At 33.9% G+C, this 21,603-nt stretch overlaps 1 protein-coding gene across 1 annotated transcript in view; it reads right to left on the bottom strand.

Moving 5' to 3' along the window:
• Positions 1-2,344: 2,344 nt before the first annotated feature.
• Positions 2,345-21,603, bottom strand: part of Rbcn-3B (WD repeat-containing protein Rbcn-3B) — a 44,832-nt gene continuing 25,573 nt past the window's right edge. The window contains exons 27-46 of the mRNA XM_080163622.1: positions 21,187-21,349; positions 20,664-20,779; positions 18,954-19,061; positions 18,368-18,452; positions 17,961-18,030; positions 17,527-17,607; positions 16,971-17,048; positions 16,258-16,436; positions 15,465-15,488; positions 9,489-9,594; positions 8,991-9,141; positions 8,560-8,685; positions 8,193-8,289; positions 7,587-7,652; positions 6,534-6,603; positions 5,852-5,959; positions 4,987-5,094; positions 4,595-4,686; positions 3,930-4,055; positions 2,345-2,876 (exon numbers count right to left, since the gene is read on the bottom strand). Coding sequence (XP_080019748.1) covers positions 2,825-2,876; positions 3,930-4,055; positions 4,595-4,686; positions 4,987-5,094; positions 5,852-5,959; positions 6,534-6,603; positions 7,587-7,652; positions 8,193-8,289; positions 8,560-8,685; positions 8,991-9,141; positions 9,489-9,594; positions 15,465-15,488; positions 16,258-16,436; positions 16,971-17,048; positions 17,527-17,607; positions 17,961-18,030; positions 18,368-18,452; positions 18,954-19,061; positions 20,664-20,779; positions 21,187-21,349 — 2,006 coding nt within the window. The 3' untranslated portion in view covers positions 2,345-2,824. The remainder of the gene's footprint in view (positions 2,877-3,929; positions 4,056-4,594; positions 4,687-4,986; positions 5,095-5,851; positions 5,960-6,533; positions 6,604-7,586; positions 7,653-8,192; positions 8,290-8,559; positions 8,686-8,990; positions 9,142-9,488; positions 9,595-15,464; positions 15,489-16,257; positions 16,437-16,970; positions 17,049-17,526; positions 17,608-17,960; positions 18,031-18,367; positions 18,453-18,953; positions 19,062-20,663; positions 20,780-21,186; positions 21,350-21,603) is intronic.

The raw sequence follows: 21,603 nt of genomic DNA, 5'->3' as shown, positions 1-21,603 counted from the left end.
CAAGCAACAAAAAAAAGTGGAATTTCTGCAAAAACAAGAAGAATTATAACCATATGTAGCGCAGCAAAAACGTGCTAACATAACTTTCAAAAAGACATTTAAGAATCAATTTTCCTTTATATTAAACTAGCCTCTAGGGGCTTCGCCCTATATAATTATGGGAAGTCAACCCTCCTTAATAGAAATATTCAAAAAAAATATTCTTTGTTTAATTACTCTGTGGTAAAATTAAACCCAGGTTGTGCGCTTTATGCACAAAAATTTTAATTTGTACAAATTAAACCCAGGTTGTTTGCCGTATACACAAAAATTTCAATTCGTAAAAATTAAACCTAGGTGAAGTTCGCATACACAAAAATTAAAATTGAAAAAAAAATATTTTTTTTTTTTGTTGTGGGGGGGGGGGATTCATGGGGGCTTCGCCCCATGTTGCAGTGGGGTTCCCCCACCCCAATTACTGGTTTTTGTTTACAAAAATTTTAAAAAATTAAAAATTTTGGAAGTGGGGATTTTTCTTATTTTTGGGGGGGTTGGGGTGTCCCACCCCCAAAGAAAATAGCTTAAAACCACCAAAGGACCAGTAGGTATATTCCCAGAAGGGTAGAGCCCAATTTGATCAACAGTTACTGAGATTTTACAAAAAATGTAAAAAAAAATTTGGGGGGGGTTGGGTTTTTTTATTTTTTGGGGGGTTGGGGGTGTCCCACCCCCCCCAAGAAAATAGCCTAAAACCACCACAGGACCAGTAGGTATATTCCCTGAAGAGTAGAATCCAATCGGTTCAGTGGTTACCGAGATCTTAAGGGACAGACAGACAGACAGACGGACAGACATCAAGCTACTTTGTATTATAGATTGTTTAAGAATCTACCCTAAAATGAGATAAATGTTCCTGGTATCGATTTTTCCAAAAACTTTACAGGCTGCTAACAGCCAAATAGGTGAACAAAGTTTCGTACAAAATTTACCTGACAAAAGAATTCCTTCAAATAAAATAGAATAACTTAGATATTAAAAACTTTTCAAATATTCAAAGGATATTCATATCTAGTGTTAAATGTTCCTGGTAACGATTATCTCTAAAATTCTAAGAACTTTAAAGGCTGCTAGCTGCCAAACGGCTGAACGTACACGGTGTTAGGTGGCATGAGAAGGCCTATGAACAATATGGAATAGCCAAGATCTAATTATGCAAAGGGAAAGCTTCCCTTAAGAAAAAAAAAACGTGTAAAATTAGTCTTTTTTTGCACATTTAGGTGCATTGCGATATAACTTCATTATTGAGGAGTAACAGCAATTATAGATTATATCTAAGACCTTCTTTTTCAGTTTAAATTTTGAGCGAGCATACCACTGTTTGGCCGTAAGCAGCCTTTATTAAAGTTATTATAGATCCGGATATTTTACTACAATTTCCTTTAACTCTTCTGTCTGTCCAAAAAAGCCTTATTTTGTCTCAATAATGATAATTCCAGACAAGCAGAAAAGTTAGAGGGAAATCTGGTTTCTTAGGAAGAATCTTTACATTTATATTTTGCTGGCTAAATTTATATAATAAGGACTGCATAGTGCATAGTATGATCGTTGAATTAATCTTTGGTCCAATCAAGGGGGGGGGGAGGGTAGGAAGAGCGTGGTGGTTCAAATAAAACTCCTTTTCAAACTATTTTATATAAAACAAAATTATACTAAAAATGCCAAAGTTATAAAAAATCTAAAATTTCAGATCGTACCTACGAAAAGTTGAACTAATAATCAAGTTTGACAATAATTGATATGAACAACAAATAATTTAGATTATGATTTATATTAATTAAATAATTAGCAGATAAATTTAGTTTCAATTAATTCAAATACCTTCATTTTCAATTGAATTGTCCTAGTTGTCGCAAACAAAAAAAAAGTTATTTCCAGAAACCGATTAATATCCGCTGGATTAGAACTGGTTTATAATATTAAAGGTAATTTTCCACGAATAATAAAATAAAAATAATGAATTTAATTCCAGTTTTGATAACTCAGGCCTTCGGCCCCCTCGGGGCTAACAAAACACGTTTAAATCTTATTTTTTTCACTTTAACATCTGCGGACCATAATACGTTGCGATAAATAACTATTAGCGCATAGTATTATAGACAGCTTCCCGCTGATTATTAGTTGTAAAACTGTGAAGGCACGGGCCAACAAAACAGGGTTTAAGTTAATCATTATAATTCTATCATTCGTGGGAAATTCTCTAGAATACGAAACAGGATTAATCAGTACGGTTTTAATCCAGCGAAAATTATAAGGATTCAGAGCCATACTGGAAAAGATCAAATGTTACTATTTTTTTTTATTAAAATGAGGAATGTAAAAGTTCTACCGGTTTTTTATAACTTAATTTTAAAATAAAAATATAATAACTAGGGTTTAATGATAATTTCGTAACCTTTTTTTCATAAAAAATTAACAGACTCAAAAAAACATATTCCCTAAATTAGAAAGCTTAGAAAAATGTTAAAAAGCTTCAAATTTACCAGGGAGGGATGGGACATTGGACTGTAAATAAATTGTACCTAAAGTTTTATAACCACGGTATCTTATTCATTGGCCGAAAAACTTTGGGTCCTTATATTGAATCTGAATGGTTGGTTACAAACTTGTCAACCAATAATTTTAATCTACAGAAGGGATAATTTTGTTTCTGATCATTAGGGGATATTTCTCAATTTATAGTCCATTGTCTTATCCCTTAAGATCCCTGAAATATACGCATATTATAGGAGGACTAACCCAAACTCATGAATGATGTAATATTTTGACTAGATGTTGTAGATTTTATTCAACAATTAAATCTTGTTTCAGTTCCGTCTGGTAGTAGCAGCGTCACAGTTCTGAAAATAAATGGATAGTTGCATCAAGTGTATATAATATGTTTAGGTACTTGGAGCAGCGAACCTTTAAATGCTTTTGTAGCATTCAATAATATATAAATCAAAATAAAACTTTTACCAGGTGGTTTTTATTTATCGTCCAAAATTAAGTGATGAGAAAAGTAATATTTTCATATAAAAAAACCTTGCAAGCATAAATTACAAGAATAAAGTCTAACATATTTAGTTTTTGATTGCAAAAAGTAATAGACATTTAGACATTCCTAAAATAGTTGTATATATCACAAGAAAATGATTTCAATTCTTGATATTTTTAAAACTACATGATAGAAAATTAAAATTCTTTCAAATATAATATGCCCTATAGCCTTAAAGGAAAAAAATATGTGGTTCACTAAATTCAAGTTCAAATGCATTTCGTGCAACTTTTCTTTTGAACAAGATTAGTTTTAATGAAAACTGATGCCTTGTTAAACTGAAAACAAGGACCTAGCTTCTCTGAGGAGAGTGTCATTCATTACGGTGACTTAATCTGGAACCCCTGCCATACGCAAAATCGGCGAAGGTGAGGTAATAACGAGGATGGTCTCAAACGTGGAACTGTGTTGATCTAGTGGCTATACAAAAGTGTCTTATTATACTCCAGGAGTCTTAGGTCCAAACTCTAAGTAACTAGGGCTAATCAAACAAACTAACTGAAATAAGACCAATGTTCTTTCATGTAAAAACATGAAAACGTAGTGTCCTAGATTGATCAATGATTAGGCTTGGTTACATGATTATGAAATTGTTAAAACCATTATTATAACCCTATTAAAGTCAAGTAAGGGTATTTTGTTAACTTACTTGGACGGACGGACGTCTTAAGTGTCCCTAGATTGATGATTAGGCTCATTAAGACTATTCTAAATCTGTAAGAACAATTCTTTTAGCCCTAATTTAGCCAATGTTAAAGTTTAAACATACTTACATTTTAAGAATAGATTATAGAGACGCTTGCTTCGCTTATAACAATATACCTAATCGTTCTAGGAATAATAAGTATAAAATTACCTATTTGCCACCCAGGTAAGCCTTGGGGTTCTGAGTGGATTCCACTTGACTACAAGGGGCACAGGAACTGTATTATAACTCTTGACACACCGAGTCACGGCCTGGCCCAGACCAAACATTCCAGTACTAGATAGATAGATTTATTACTCTTGGGTGTGCAGTGCATACAAAATTAGAATAACAGTTATAAATGAATGGGGGCTTTCGTCGTATTTTCACATTAGATTTTCTCCCATTTCTAGCCCTTTCGGGGCCAATTGCCTAACCCTTCGGGGCAGTCACCTAAAATAACCTATCAAAAGCTACTTGAAAATACGACGAAACGCCCCTAAAGAGGCAATGCCACTAAAGGGACTATACCCGAAAATTTTCTTACAAATGGCAATTTCCTAAGAGGTATGAAGTATTCAGTAATATGCATCACACATTGTTTTCATACAGGCCATATAAATAATACAAGATTTCATGAAAATCTATGCTTTTAGATTGAATAAGTTATTATTGTTTGAAAAGTTCGGACTTTGCAAGTTAAAACCCACCAAAAATCAAAATTGAATAAAAGTTCCCAAAGTTTTCAAGCTAGCGAATAAGAAAATATGACTAAAAAACTTTGGGCACTAGTTTATTAACCAGTCCAATGTCCCCTCCCTCCCTGAGATAATTACCTAGTAGTCCAGAATGAGAGTTTATTCTCGGCTGCTGAGTAGGTAGCTAAATTTTTTCCATCTGGATTGAAAGCTAATGCAGTCACGGCAGACTAAACATAAATAACAATAAATTAAAGTATACTACTTGTCATCCTTGTAAAAAAAAGTATCGGATGTATGTGTGTGTGTGTGTGTACTGAAGAATCTTGCTCACAGGGGAAAATTTGTCGACAATTAAGCTTGCGAATATGGTCCTCATTTATTGGTCACTGAATTCATCCAGTATGATGTGAGAGGATGAAAGGGAAAGAATGGAAGGTCAAATTAAATTAGCCAGCAGCGAGTATCAATTCATCAAAGTACGTGAAAATCTGGTGCAACATTCAAGTAATGATATATCGATTCCTAACCTGATGTGCTTGAATATGCTGAACCTTGTTGGCTCTAAGCTCATACATCACCATCTGACCAGACTTTGTACCAACTGCTATTCTCCGGGTGGCCAGGCAATGAGAAACCTAAAGTGAATTACTAATTTAAACCAGGCAGGGAAAGGACATTGGGCTGTTTATTACACTAGCACCTAAAGTTTTATATGAACGTTTACTTATTCGTTGGCTTGACAACTTTTGACAATTTTCTTACAAAATTTCAATTGCTTGGTTCAAGAAGTTGTTTAGCCTGTCTAAATATTTCAACCACTAATTGTAATCTATAGAAGTGGTAATAATGTGTATCATCATTGGGGTGGGGATGTACATTAATTTATCTGCCATTGTTTTATCCCTTAGAATCCCTGAGTTTAAACCAACCTTAATTCGAGAAGGGATAGTTTAAATCTTAAAACAAGTTTATTTTTCTAAAAATTTCAAGATTCAATATTTTTTCTATATGGCCAATCAGACAAAATGATCTGTGTTTGATGAAAGCTGATTTATTTTAAGGATGAAACAAAATGATAGCTGTCCTTTCATACCAAAAAATGTAGACTTCCTAACCAATACTATGATCGGATTGTTCATAAACTGTGTTACTATAGGTCCTTTTGGTCCTAGTATAAACACACGTCGGAGTGAATAAACGTCGGAGTGGAAACTTAACCTAACCTAACCTATTTTAAACTACCTTATAGGTTTTCAAATGCCTAAACCCTGCGGGTGGCTTGTTTGTTCATTCATATCTTAACCTAATCCCCGACGTTTGGGACTCCTGCATTAGTCCTAGAACCGTCCAATTTAGTGATTAGAGACGTGTGAGTTTTAAGGAAAGCTTTACCTGGTGGAATGTTTGCACGGGGGGGAAAACTTCTTGTAGGGACTTCTGTTTCAGGTGATTTTGATCAATACAGTGCAGAATTATGTCACATACATCAGTTAACAGATCCTGAAACATTACCAGATTAATTCTAGATCTAAATTAACCAATTACGCGTAGATTTTTATCCCTACAATGCAGGATTATGATACATACATCAGTTAACAGATCCTAGAAACATTAGCAGATTAATTCTGGATATAAATTAACCAATTGGCAATTACGCGTAGATACTAATATTACAATGCAGGTTTATGTCACATACATCAGTTAACAGATCCTAAAGCATTAGCTGATTAATTCTGGATCTAAATCAACCAATTACGCGTAGATATTAATCATTATAGTGCCGGATTATGCCGTTAACATCAGTTAACTGATCCTAAAACAAGCAACTGCACTATTAAGAAATGAAAGGTTATTTGGACAACCTAAAATTCCGGGTAATAAAACTGGTATTAATATTAAGATTTACATTTTACTTTACTATTTTTAGTAAATTTTCTGTATTACGATACAAGATTTTTCAGTAATGCTGAAAACCGGTTCTAATCCAGCGGATATTAATCCGTTCGAAGCCCTATTGAAAAAAATATTGACTAAGTACTTAATAGAAATTATGATGATATAAGTAGGTACTTACTTTAATTTCCGACAGAGCACTCTCCAATGTTATAAGGGACTCTAATACATGAAGAACTTCTGCTTTACTCCTGAATAAGTTAAAAATAATCATAAGATTGGTTTCAAATTAGATCTTAGTATTAATATTCTAGAGAGACACAATTAATAGGTGATCTAAAGAGATAAGACAATGGCTGATAAATTGATGTACATTGAATACAAGAGGGGGGGAAGTTTTGACACATTTGCGTAAACATTGAGTATAGGCTTTATCTTTGGACTGAGAGGATAGATTATAAAAGAAAAAATAATTCTTATATGATGAATTTTCCCAAGTTTTAAGATTTTTTTGATACGCCTCCAGGTTCAGGAGCTACAGGCCTCCAGTTTCAAGAGCTGTAGGCCTCCAGGTGGTCTCGGGACAGGTTAAAATAAGAAATATTATTTTTTGAAGAGATGAGGTCAATCTATTAACAAAATATATATCTTTTTTGTTGAAATATGTTAATAACATTTAAAAATATGCATATTTTGTTATAAAATATGACCTTTTAACTCTTCAAAAAAAAGTTTGATTTTTGTTTTTGCTTGTCAATAGGCCACCTGGAGACCTGCAGTTCCTGAACCTGGAGGCCTATCCAAAAAATCTTAAAACTTAGGAAAATTTATCATTTAAAAATGATTTTATCCCTAATAACCTATCCTCTCAGTCTAAAGATAAAGCCTATACTCACTGTTTACGCAAATATGTCAAAACTTCCCCCCCCCCCCTCTTAGTGGTTTATACGATTGGATATTTAATTGAATGAACAAACCAATCAATCAGTTGAGGGGGTGGGGGTTGGGATGGTGTTTGATCAGTCACCTTCTACTTTCCATTTTAGTTTGGAAAAGAAAAATGGGTTCAGGGTGATTTTCTTGTGGGGGTAAAAGTGCCCCTTCCCCAAAATAGTGATAAACTTTCCGTGGACCTATAAGAAGCTTTTCTGTTAAGGAAAACCATGTTTGTGCAGCGGTTAGCGAGATCTTAAATTACAAACACACACACAGAATTTTTTTAAAAATTTTGTACCTGGATAAAATATGATGGTTTAAGTTGACATTGATGGTCTGAGCATTTGTCACAAGGGTGTTGTATCTGAACAAATAAAATATAAATATACTTGCGGCTACGCCCCTAGAGGTCTTCAGGGGAACTTGAAGTGTGTGTGGGTGTGGGGGGGGGGGGTGTATTAATACTAGTTTCTTTACCCCGAGCCTTTAGCCCCTTGTGGCTAACAAAACTAATTTAATCTTTTAATTTTAATATCCGCTGAAAGCTGTCTATAATACGATGCGATGAATAACTATGAAAAAATTATTCAGTCATACTGTGTGCTGTTCAAAATAGAAATATCTTTTTAAATCAATGAAAATCAAACTTGACATGACAATACCAATCGATACAATATTACTTGGATGTTGCACCAGAATTTCATGTACTCTGTAAAAGTAATGCTCATAGCTGTCTAAAATAACGTTACCCCCCACCTACCCCCTTTACCCCATCCCCTACCCTCCTAATGGATAAACAAACGGATCAATAAATGAGGTCTACATAAATGAGCATGCTAAATTTCCCCTGTCAATAAATCCACGTATGTCGTATATTTTATATCCATTAATCTACTGCTAGTACCTGGCAATTTCCTTGGCAATACTTGTAATGAAAACCCCTGGTCTTGCCTTGGCAATGGTGCTCAAAGCATATCTGGCTGTCCGACAACAATCAGCAACTAAACACAAGATAGTTAAAACTTTCCAGGACCAAACTTAAGAAAAAAAATTTGAAACTCAAATAAATTTCAATGTTTGCCATCTAAAATTACAAGAATTTGTTTTCAAATGTACGTCTGAAACATTTAGCCTAAGGGTCAACTTATTTTTCTCGGCTTGTATTAAAGATAGTAACATTTTTTAAGTGAAGATTTATTTACACAGACAGTGAGCATTCAGGCTAAAATTAATGTCCGTAATGCCATAGTAACTGACTAGTATTAATTTACCTGGAGTCAATGGCAACCCATAGACCTGACTTGGAACCCATTTATCAGCCTCACTGGCCATATCCAGAAGGCCGAGCAGGACCTTGGACACCTCCAGATGCGGCTCCCACAACACAAATCCGCGACCTGCAACCAGATAAGCCGCTTAGTCTAAGGTATAGTGAAGCATTTTTGCAATGACACTTTGAAATTTTGCAACATAATCGCAAGCGCTTTCCTTCAAGGTGGCTATCGAGCACTGCTTGCCCCCCATCCCCTCCTTTAATAAGGAAGGCGGGGGGGGGGGGGAGGGTTCTGTGCTCGACTAGGCAATTTTCAATCAATATTTTTTCCCCCCCTTCATCCAATTATTTTAAAACATCATTACTAGTTTTAATCTGTGCACCTAGAATCTAGAGACGAAGCCACTAGTATATAATGATTACACTTACCAATAAGATCAATAGCAGCTCTGCGCAGCGGTGTGTGGCTTGGCAGCTGGTCTGTGGCAGGAGATAGAACCAGGAACATGAGCGCCTTGGCGGTCAGTCTGGTCATGGTTGTGTCCAGGGCGGGAGTCTCACCCTTGGTATCTGCACCCTCCTGAATATTTTCCTTGTATAAAAAGTAACAGGATGTATGCATGTCTCTCCGGCTTTGTGTGCCTTAAGATCTCCTTTGAAGTAAAGCTTTTTATAGAAATTTCGTAACAATTTTTTGAGAGGGTACCTTCATCATTCCAAGAGAAATCGCTTCAGGGTAACCGGGATAACCGTAAAAAGTAGCCTCTTGCCATATACTAAAGTGTTAGGGTTGGGTATGTGTGCGCTATTTAAGATCTCTAAAACAGACACATAAATATATAAGCTCTTCAAGGTTCCATTTTTTCTCTGCAAAATAGACCTTAGAATTAATACAAGCATCTTATTTATATTTTCATATTTTCTCACCTTTTCTAGTTCCAAATCAAACAAAGATCCAATGACTCCACAGAGGATAACAGCTGTTATTTGATTTCTTTTGGCCGCAGCTGCACTTGAATCATCCTCGTCTGGCCTACAAATATAAAAAAGGTCACATAATTTTCAAAATCAGAAGATCTTTTCAAGTATGGCTTCGAAACCGAAAATATCCGCTAGATTAAGGCCGGTCCTCAGCCATACTGTAAAATCATGTAGAGGATAGTATTACAGACAATTTTCCATCAATATTAAAATTAATATCATTTATTTATATAAGTTTTATCAGCCCTTGGGGAAAAAAACGATGATATCAGCGGAAAGCTGTCTATAAAATAACTATTGTTCCATATTTGTATCGTTGTTAGAAATTGATGTTTCATACAGGAGAAAATCCTTCCCCCTGAAGTAGTTAAGAAGATAAGTTAGATTTAATTTTTAAGCACTAGAAGAGACTTGCACATATAAAAATATAAATGTTAGTAAAGAATAGAGAAAAGTAGCCCATATAAACAAGAAATATATTCAAAATATTACTATTAGATTTCACATTATGATTTTTCATTAGATTATCTAATTTTAGTGAAATTTTTATTCTCTCTCTGTTCAAGAATTAGTCAATATTCACTTTTTTGCTTTTTTTTTACTTTTACAAACCTGAAATAGAACTATCAGGGTTCAAAGGGGTAAGACGTATGAGGCACTTCCTAAAACTCAAAGGAACTCAACCAAAAAAAAAGCAACAGCAATGAAATTTGGCATGGTAGATGTTATAATGAGATGCAATTTAGAACTATGAAGAAACGGCGATTGACCCGCCGCTCTCGCCAAAAACCACCGTTTTCCGCCAAATTTAATTGATTTTTGTTTTCAATGCCATGCTAAATTTTAATGGTAGAACTCTTTATTTAGTTGAGTTCATTAGAGTTTTAAGTATGGTTTTAAAACGTGTCTAACCCGCTTTAAACCCTTTTGTCTTTTCAAAAGTCTAGTATTTATGTAAAGGGGTTATCTAAACTAAGTAAAATTTCTAATTTTAATTCGTCATAAACACTTTTTGTATAACATTATTTTTCTTGTTGCCGTTGAGTTTTATTTTCGTCTTTTATATTAAAAGCATTTAACATTGGGAGGGAACTATACACGAAAGATAATTGAGAATTTAAGAATTTTTTAAAATGCCGTTTTGATGTACATCAACAAAGCGTTTGAGCATACACGAAAATATTTCGTATGACTTCGAAACCGATTAATATCCACTGGATTAGAACCAGTTCGCAGCCACATGGAAAAATTATGTATAACATATGATACAGACTATTTTCCACAAATATCAAAATAAATTTAATCATAAAATTAATACCAGTATTGTTATTCCGGGCCTTTGCCCCCTCGAAACTAGTTTTAATTTTATGTTTCAATTTAATATCCGCGGAAAGCTGTCTATAATACGATAATGCAATAAATAACTACTAAAATTTTTCAAAAGTTTATTGAAAAACTCCTCAAATCAAATTCGTGAATAGCTCCCATGAAGAAAACCTTAATAATTTAGAACACATCTAACTTAACTAGGAGGAATATTTGTCATTTTCTGTACCTTTAGTCATAAACTTGGCTTGGTAGATTTTCTGTCATGATTAATAATCATTGTTTATAAATAAAATGTAAAAAACTATTTACACTAATTTATATAAGAAACTATTATAATTTTAAGTATAAAATAGAAATTACTCTTCTATTAAAACTGAATTAAGAACAATATAATAATATGATTTTAATGGAAAGTATTAAAAAGAAGCGCTAATGTACCTATTATGTTTATAAAACTAATAATAAATACAACAAGGATGACAACATCCATAAGTAGCGAAGCACAAAAAATTGTGGATTGGAATACGTAGAAGTAGATTTAAAGTGTATTTATTAAAATCAAGAATAGATTTATTGGAGAAAATAAAATGAAACCTTGTTTTATTTTGTATGATGAAGACTGTTAAAGTAAATTACATACTAGATGCACATAACAATGGGGAAAAAAATTTGAAACTGTTAATGCAAAAAAGTTTATAAATTGGACCAAAAATACCAAAAATTTGGGGAAATATGTCAAACATATAAAAATAGCCAAAAACCTGCTAAAAGGCAGTTTGGCCGCCATCGTTTCTTTTCTTAAAACGCCAGAAATTTAATTTTAATATCTTTAATTGAAAAATTTTTGAAAATTGGACCATAAACACCAAAAATATGGGTAAAAATGTGAAAAATATAAAAATAGCCTAAAACCTGCAAAAAGGCAGTCTGACTGTCATTGTTGTTTTCTTCAAACGACAGGAAATTTAATTTTGATATCTTTAACTGAAAAAATTTCGAAAATCGGACCATAAACACCAAAGATATGGGGAAAAATGTGAAAAATATAAAAATAGCCAAAAACCTGCAAAAAGGCAGTCTGACCGTCATTATTGTTTTCTTTAAATGACGGGAAATTAAATTTTGATATCTTTAACTCAAAAAATTTTGAAAATCGGACCATGAACACCAAAGATATGGAGAAAATTTGGAAAATATAAAAAATAGCCTAAAACCTGCTAAAAAAGCAGTCCGACCGCCATCGATGTTTGTTACTTAATTGTGCATCTCAATGATGGGAATGTTGTCAAAAAATTTCAGCTCTCTGTCTTTTATAGGAGCCGAGAAAATCACGTTTCCCCCAATTCATTAATTACGGACGGACGGACGGACGGACGGATGGACGGACAGACGGACGGACAGACGGACAGACGGACGGACGGACATTGTGAATTATAGAGTAGCTTCGCTACTAAAAAATCCCTTTTCCCCAAAACAACCCTCACCCTCCCCCCCCCCCCTTTAAAATTATAATAAATGGAAAAGATGATATAAAATATTGAAAGTACATACATATCATTACCACATAAAGATAAATGAAAAGTGCTTTCCCTTAATGTGTCTGTCAAGCAATAAAACCCAAGTGAAATGGATTGAAAATAAGGGAGGAGGGGTAGTTTTACCCTATGCCTCTTATAATCCCTCCGGAAGCCCTATTCATTCGAGCCTCCCATTACCCAACATAACCTTACCTAACCTGAACTAAAAACAAATGAAAAACTGACCCCGCGGCCCCCTTATTTTCAATTCATTTCAAAATAAAGGTGAGGGAAATTCTTTGCTTGACTTGGCACTTTGAGGAAAACCACCATATAAAGAAAGCAAATTCTTTGACCAAACTGTTGATTATGACCCTACCTGCTAATGGTATTAATAGATATAAAAAAATAATAAATGCTAATGATTTGTAAAGCTAGCCACATAATATTCACTTAATAATAAAAATGTTAACATTTTTTATTCATTATGAAAAGAGAATCTTTTCTATAATTAGGGTCTTTGTGTCTCTAACGTTTAGCTCTATTGTTAATTTAGGCATGGAGAAATATCCTAACGATTACAGACTAGTTTAAGACTAATAAATTTATTTGCTGCTTATTAAGTTCTGACACAAGTGTTTGTTTGTACTGCTGATTTAGATGTTCTCTTTTATGGATGTTGTAATCCTTGTTTTTTACCCTTTCACCGTACTAATTAAGTTTGACTTCGCCTAAATTTACGTTCACATGATATCGTATATAACTGTATTATATTAACATAAAGAAATAATGAAAAAAAAATATTTTAAGCTTTGCTAATTCCAACATCCTTAGAGAAAAAAAATAGTAAAACAAGAAAGTAAGAGTCACAGTTTTAATCAGACAAATTTTTTGAAAAAAAAACTTAAGCCTAAAGGAAGCCTGCAGGAAATACAGCGCTCTAACTGCTAATAGACTGCCAAAAGTAGACCCAATACCCCAAATGTGAAGCCTTCATTTTTATTAACAAAAAAAAACTATAGAAATCTTAAAATAACATTTTAGGGAGTTGAAAATCTACAAAATTTTTCCAGCCCTAATATCATATAAGTATAACCATCATTTTAAGTTGCCTATACCTTGTTTTGTTATTGAAGCTAAAAAGGCTTCAAATTCGGGGTATTGGATAGCGGTGTATTTCCTGCAGGCTTCATTTAACTTGCCCTTTTTTGCCTATTTAAAGAAGATATTATAAATTAGATATAGAAACCTCTTTAAAAATTGTCTTTTTAAAACTGAAATTAGAAAAAAACCTAGCTCATAACAGGAAAAGGAGATTTTATGAGAATTACTGAGAGGATATCACGTCCACTGAACAGATTGAAGGGGTGGAAGCCAATTTACACAAAAATTGCAATAAATATAGGTACATGTGATTAGAAAAAGGAAATTAAAATCGAGTTAGAAATTAACCCTCTGGTAAGTGTAATGTAATTAGCTTAACAATGGCCTTTAATAGGTTTCTGCCTATTTTGTGGGAGGGTACCTCGACCCTCAAAAAAAGAAATCGCCATAGGAATATAATCATTCCCCCCTAAAACATTTTTTTTTATACATTTTTTACTTTTTTAAAAGACTAAACTGAAAAAGGAGGGTCGACTTTTATTGACATGTTTTGATGCTAAATATTTTAATCAAAAAATCCCCATTCCCTGAGCTAAATTTAGAAAAGTAACCATCAAAAAGCAATTATTGAGATTAAGAGTTTTTGCTATAGATATGAAGTATTAGGAAATTAAATAGTAGAACAATATAAAAAATGAAAAAGATTAAAAGTTTATCATTTAAGAAGGAGGAATTTTAAAGGATAAGACAATGGACGTTAATTTGTATCCAATACTAAAAACTTTTATCAAGTTTTTAATGAAAAGTTTTTGAACCAACCAATTATGATTTTATAAAAGTACCCAAAGTTTTAAAACAAGTAGATGAGATAGTAAGTTTATTAAACTTTGGGTGCCAGTATAATTTACAGTCCAATGTCTCCTCCCTCCATTTTTAGGCATTGTTACACTTTTAATTTTCAAATACTTTTTCATAACCATAAATAGATAAAAATGAAACAATGATAATAAATGTACAGCCAGCCGTACAAGCTTATAAGATATATTAATCAGATAATGTAATAAAACACTGAAAACAACGAGAGAAAATATAAAATATTAGTAAATGTATAGATAGATTAATTTATACCATAATATTGAACTCCCTGTGTTAGTTTGTGGGACGAATTAATATATAAATATAAATACAATACTAATATTAGTAAAAAGAATACAGTATGACTAAATAAAAAGTATTAATAATAAAGAAAGACCAGATCATGTACAGCTCACAATAAATGTTCCTGGAATCAAATCTTTCCTCAGATCTGGGAGCATTGGAATTATATTGGATTATTCATTTGATGGAGGATTTTAATATTTTGGCGGTATCACTTATACTGCCTGTTAAAAATTGAACACCCACCCCCCCCCCCCCCCCAACCTTATTTTTGAAATAAGGAATGGAGGTAGTGTTTAGTTTATGTTGGGTACTGAGTGGCCCAGCAGTGTTAGGCATAGGAAAACAAACTAACCCTACTCATTTACAATTTTATTTAAACATTAAGGGGTAGAGTTCAGTGCTCAACAACCACTTCAGGTGAAGGCACCATTATTTCCTTATTTTAAAAAAACATTCCAATGTTCCTAGAATCTAGGAAAGGTGCGATCCCACCAACATTTTACTGTGTACGCACTGTACAAGATCCAAAATACTAGGGTTGGGCCGGATACTTTTTTGCCGGATATCGGATATCCGGTATCCGACCGGGTATCTGGCCAACGCCAGATATCCTGCAAATTACCGGATACCCGGCAATAGAAATCAGCCGGATATCCGGTATCCGGATAGTTTCAATATCCGGTATCCGGTCAAACCGGATATCCGGCCCAACCCTACAAAATACCATTATGAATTAGTAAATATTATAGATAAAAACACAGAAATAATAAAATAACTTGAATTCTAAGGAGGAAAAGATAGAAATTTTTACCGATATCCGCGACCATCATTCTTTCTAAAATAAAGTTTACACAAATTATTTTTATTTTCCAACATTTTTTTTCCTATGACCTCTGTGAAGTAGTATTGTTTTTAAATAGGGAAATGTTTTTAAAAATAATTTAGGGGTAATTTTACAATTTATAATAATCTACAGAAAACTGCATAATAATGATTAAACGCGTTTTTTTTGGTGGGGGGAGGATCATGGAAAGAAAACGAAGTAGTGGATTTCGTCAAATTTTCACGGTAGTTCTTCTATTTCCCACTTCGGGGCCTATTTCATAACCCTTCGGACAATCATTAACATTTACCTTACATAACTTAAAATATCCTATCAAAAGCTTCTGTGAAAATACGATGAAACATACTACTTCGTTTTCTTTCCATGATCCATTTTTTTGCTAAAATCAATAAAATATGATGAAATTCTTAGGCAAATTTAGCAAAATACCTATAGTTAATAAATGTTAAAGGAAATAATAGTTATCAGATTATGTTAGCTGTATAAGTATTATTTTGCTTGATCTCTTAACTTTTCATTTACTACTTCACAGAAATCATACGAATAAAACGCCTTAAAAACCTTTACAAATATCATTCAAACATTAATTTATAAATTAATATGTTCATTAATAAACTCTGAGCAGATAATTTTTAACATCTTTTTATGTAGGGTGAATTTTCAAGGGAATTTTTTTTTTTAGTTTATTCATTTCAGTTAGATTTTCATTCAGATTTTGAAGGGGACTAGGAGAATCATCCCTAAAAATCATAAAACCAACCTTTCTTCTTCCTCATCGAGGTGGACCATATTTCCATTGCCATTGGCCGCTCCCGCGCCCCCGGCGGATGCACCCGCCGCGCCGTTCGTGGCGGCCTGACTGGAGGGCATGTTGGACGAGAGGTGCGAGTTTTGCTGGAACGGCGGGTCCCCGTATTTTGGTACATAGTGGCCCCAGATCTTAAATAAAAAAAATGATTAAACCATCCATAAGTAGCGAAGCACCAAAAACTTAAGGAATGTACAAAAGGCCAAAGTGTATACAGCAGATGTTCGGTTATCATACAAAAAAAAAGGAAAGAAAGCCGTTTGACCGACAAACAGACATGCAAAATTGTAGACTATGTGCGCATTAGTCATAGAAATCTTCACTAAAAATATTTTAGCTGTTTATCTTCAATAGCAGCCGAGGGAATCACACTCCCCCATAACGTTACGGACTGACTGACGGACAGATAAAGTAAACTATGGAATAGCTTCAATAATACTAAGAATAAATATATTTGCATTAGACTAAGTTTTATTTGCACAATCATTATTTATTCTTTTGATTATTTTTGAGTGAAAATCTTAATCAATGTTATTTTGTATTGTTATATCATCAATTGGAACTATTAAAGTCTCAACGGCCATATCGGTTTAGCGGTTAGAGAGGTACAGAAAGACAAATAGACAAACGTCCTTTACGTTATTATAAGGATTATAAAGCTGTACCTCAACTAAATGTTTTCTTCCCGAAGGTCCCATATTTTTCAACTCAGCAACCAACAGTTCTTGAGCTGCCAACCTCACCTAAACAAAAGACGTGCTTTAACCAATACTTTCCTTCAATCAAATGTGATAAAAGAAATAAGAAAAGGCCACTTTAAAAAGTTACTAAACTGGAATTTTACTAGGCAGTGAAAATAAATTTTCATTTTGTAAGCAATAAAGATGAATATAAATCTTTAAATTGCGCTAAGAGGAAAAAGAGAGGAAACAATCCGACCATATTATTGGTTAAAAGTGTTTGCATTTTGGAAAGAAATAAGTCAGTTGTAAGTAGTTAAATTTCTAAAGATATAGCTAGCTTTTGGGAAATTACATCCAAAAACGTTGTTGCTCATATTATTGGATAAATCATATGCGACTTGATATTAACAAAAATCTTCGTCTGCTACAAACTCCTTTTACAGTTTGACGGTTTATTGTGTGTTTGGCCATCTAATTCTAGAGTAATAAATCTATTTCGTGAGCAGTTGTAATGCAAAAATAAAAAGGTTCTGGTTACCTGCAAACATCTGTCCTGCCATTTGATTGCCAGAATTTCAACCTGGATTCGTTTGTGCTTGGTTGAACCGCTTTCTTTCACCTAAACAAACATAAGCGGTTTCCATAAAATTGCCTATCGACTATAGTACAACCTACTTGTTATAAGATACATTTTTTAAAATAATGAGGGGTGTGTGGTGATTTTTCGTGTTTTAGTGCTTTATGATTAAGTTAGGTTTTATTGTGTACACTTATGGGTTGGATGATATAGGGGAAAAAGATATTCCCCCTTTATTTTCAATTTAGTTAAGTTTTAGATCCAACGAATTAGAGTCTTAAAGATCATTTTTCTAAAACTTTTGGTACCAGTGTAATTTACAATACAACTTCCCCTTCCTCATAGATGAAGTTTACTTGCCAAAGAGTAAATATTAAAGAGTAGAAATAGTTTACCTTGTCATGGAGTAGAACACAGTGAAGAGTGGACAAAAGACTCCAGGCTTGCTTAATATGTTCTTGTTGTCTAAAAATGTACAATGTCAATTGATTTATTTATTAATCTTTTAAGTGCTATTCTTCTAAGTGCCCAGCGTCCACAGAAACTACCCCTTCAACCCTCATGATTTTAGAATAAATTAAAAATATGGGGAGGGGGGGTTCTAAATGCCTAAAACCCTTGAGGGGGGACTAACTCAGCAGGGCTAACCAGTACCCTACTAAACCTAACCTTAGATAAAACATTAACACATGAAAAACAAACCACCTTATTTTAAATTTATTTCAAAATATGGGGTGGGGGCAAAAATTATAACTTAATGTTAAATGTTCCCTCAAACAAAAATCTTCTATATAATACTTACTTTGTAAAAGAAGCATCTGTAGTATTAGAAATCTCCATTGTTCCGTGCGTAGCCTGGCGGACTAATTTACGTTTTCTTTCCTGTTTTTTTTATAAATTAATATGGCATTATAACATAAAAATCAATATATTTTTATATGAATGTTGCACCAGATTTTCATGTACTCTTATAAAGTAATACTATAAGCTAGCTAAAATAACGATACCTCACATCCACCCCCTTCACTCCACTTCATTCCTTTTCCTTTTACTGGAAGAACGAACTGACCAATAAATGAGGTATATATAAGAAAGTAAATTTACCCTGTCATCAATATATCCACCTATTTCTTATATCCATTAACTTAAATACATATATAATAGCGGTTACGCATCTAATAGCTAAGTACAAGAGGGACAGAGAGGAGCGAGAAAAATAGCTTAAAACCATATTAAAACTTGAATCTTAAATGAATAGCCTAATACCATCACAAAATCTATATAAAGCTTACTTAAAACCCTTTTTATAGCACTTTTTAATCAAAACTAATTTTAATCTTATAATTTTCACGTTAATAAACAACGATTAAATGCCATATTTTCCTGTTCAGGAACAAAGCTGGCGTTGGACACGGAAGTGAGAGTGTTGGTGATACTGATGAGGGAGAGTAGGTGGTGGGTTGTCAGGGTGTGCGACAACTCCCAGTGGCCAATAGCTAAAAAAACAAGGATTTAAACATAAATTGAAATATAGACAATGTTATATTAAAAACAAACGTTTAATTGTCATAATTAACAAAAATATATAGAAGAAAAATTTCAAGAAACCTTTCATTTATTCTATGCTTTAATATTTTTATTAAGGTATTGTGTTGTTAGCGTGTGCGACAACTCCCAGTGGCCAATTGCTAAAAAAAACAAGGATCATTTGACAAGTAGCAAAGCACGATAAAATCATGGATGGAATAAAGGCCTGTCTTTTAAAGAGCAGCTTTTCAGTGGTCATATCGAAAACAAATCGAAAGGGAAACGCGTTATGAACTGACGGACAGACGAGGTGAAGTATAGAGTGAATGGTGGTGGGTAGTCAAGGTTTGCGACAACTCCCAGTGAACAATTGCTAAAAATAAACAAGGATGACAACACCCTTAACAGTTGGGCCCTTGCCGCACCTTAATCGGTCGGGGGGGGGGGGGGGGGGCGTTCACGCCCCTCCCTTTATTATCTCAGTTCCTATTAGAGCTAGAGGGCTAAATTTTTTGTGCAAGTCCCCTGTTTGATAATGAATTTCCGACCTTTTATAAGTCAAAGTCAATTTTCGCTTCCTTTACCCTTTTATTTAACAACCTTTGTTTTTAGGTCCTTTTTTACTTAAAAATTTCAAACGGCTGTAATTTTCTTATTTTTGAAGCTAGAAGAACAATTTTTTTACAGAAAATGTTTATCTTTATGTAAGTTTTATATTAGAAATATCAAAATACAAATTTTAGCGGCCGCAGCTGTACTTGGCAGCTGCCAGCCGCCGCAGTCGGCGGTCGGCAGGAAAACGGTGTCGGATCTTTATGAAATTTTAATACGTCATGTAGACATGTAATAAAAGCTTAAGTTTAAAATTTGACGTCTCTAAGTCAAAAATTGCGGCCACAGGAGCCTTTTAAAGATTTCTGAAGACCTGGAGGATCAGGACCTGCAGGATCATACCTGGAACCTGAAATTGACTTGAACACCTTTATTTCATATGAGGTTGTACTACTAGAGGATATTTTAGTATTTTGGTAAGATAAAATGCTTTGTTTAAGTCAAAAAAAAATATTTTTCCTCTTTACCTTGATGATCCTGCTAGGTTTGCTGGCATCCTGTGCCCGCCAGGATGGAGATATTCAAAAAATTCCAACTCTCAGTTATGTGTCATACCCATACTTAAAAAGTCACGCAGTTTTGGCTCTTTATCTTTCACACACAGAAAATGAGATAGAAAAAACCGGAGGGGGGGCGTTAAACCGTTAAGGGTTAATAAAAGTAAAGCACAATAAAATCATGGAAAGTCATTGAAAGAGCAGTTTTTCAGTGGTCATATCGAAAACAAACGAGGAAGCTAAAACTTTGGGTACAAATATAATTTACAGTCCAATGTCTCCTTCCTCCCAGATAGCAGCTACGCCCCTAAAGGCCCCTACTCCACCCCCACACTTTGAATATTATTATTAGAAGAAAAAAATAAATGAATAAGTTTTTGGGCATCCTTTTAGAAAAGACGATTTCTCTTTGAAGGTGGTGGTACCATTCCCAAAAATAGCATAAGAATTGAACATTGTTACCTGTAAAATATTCTATTAATGTAGGAAAGTTAATATTGTCCCGTCTAGGTGACCAGGTGGGCAGCACAAGGGACATCCCACCACGTCCAGATACCAGACCAAAACTCACAGGAATCCTAAAAAATGCAGAGATTCTAAGGGGTAAGACAATGGACAATAAATTCATAAACCTCCCCAATAATTATAAACCAATTCCATTTCTGTATAGGTATTAAAACTATTTGTTGAAAGGGTTGGACACTACTAGTTTTGAATCAGGATATCAAAATTTTTGAGTCAACGAATAAGACAACGTAGTTATAAAACTTTGGGTATTGGAATTAGGTATGAAATTTACATCCTTAAGTAGTGAAGCACAAAGAGTATAAAGTGGTTTTTAAAAAGACAGGGTGAAAAAAGAAGAGAATAAGGCATGAAAGCATTTTCCCATAGCTTTACTGACTAACAGACCAAGTAAATTACAGAGAAGCTTCGCTACTACAAATATGTAAGCATAAACTGGAAAACACTAAAATATTGTAACCTCGGTCTAAGAAGTCCCAATTTACTGAGGGCCACCTTGTCCAGATCTTTATCCAGCCCCCAGGCGTGCAGCAATGACAGCAACAGCTGGCCAATCTCCAGGGTCAGGTTGATTTCCAGCTGCAGCGAGCTGGGGCGCAGTCCATTCTCTTCCGCTATTGATCCTGCAAAAAATTTTAATTCGTAGAAAATGGACTTTATCAATAATCAATCAGTACTTTCAAACAAAATGCCTTTTGAGGTAGTCACAGGCGCACAGAAAGGAAGTGCCTCCATCCACCAGGCAAAATTAAGGGGGGTGGATAATGATAAACCCCCTTAATGTTAATCCCTTTTAAACAAGGAAGGCTGTGTAAAAAAAATGCGTCATTTACTTATAAAAGGAGACTTATGAATTTGTTGATAATTTAGGGGGTTG

The sequence above is a fragment of the Acartia tonsa genome, chromosome 6, assembly GCF_053477335.1.
Source record: "Acartia tonsa isolate MP-2025a chromosome 6, ASM5347733v1, whole genome shotgun sequence".
Taxonomy (NCBI): Eukaryota; Metazoa; Arthropoda; class Copepoda; order Calanoida; family Acartiidae; genus Acartia; species Acartia tonsa.
The sequence above is the reverse complement of the archived record's forward strand: the minus strand, read 5'-3'. Positions and strand labels throughout refer to the sequence as shown.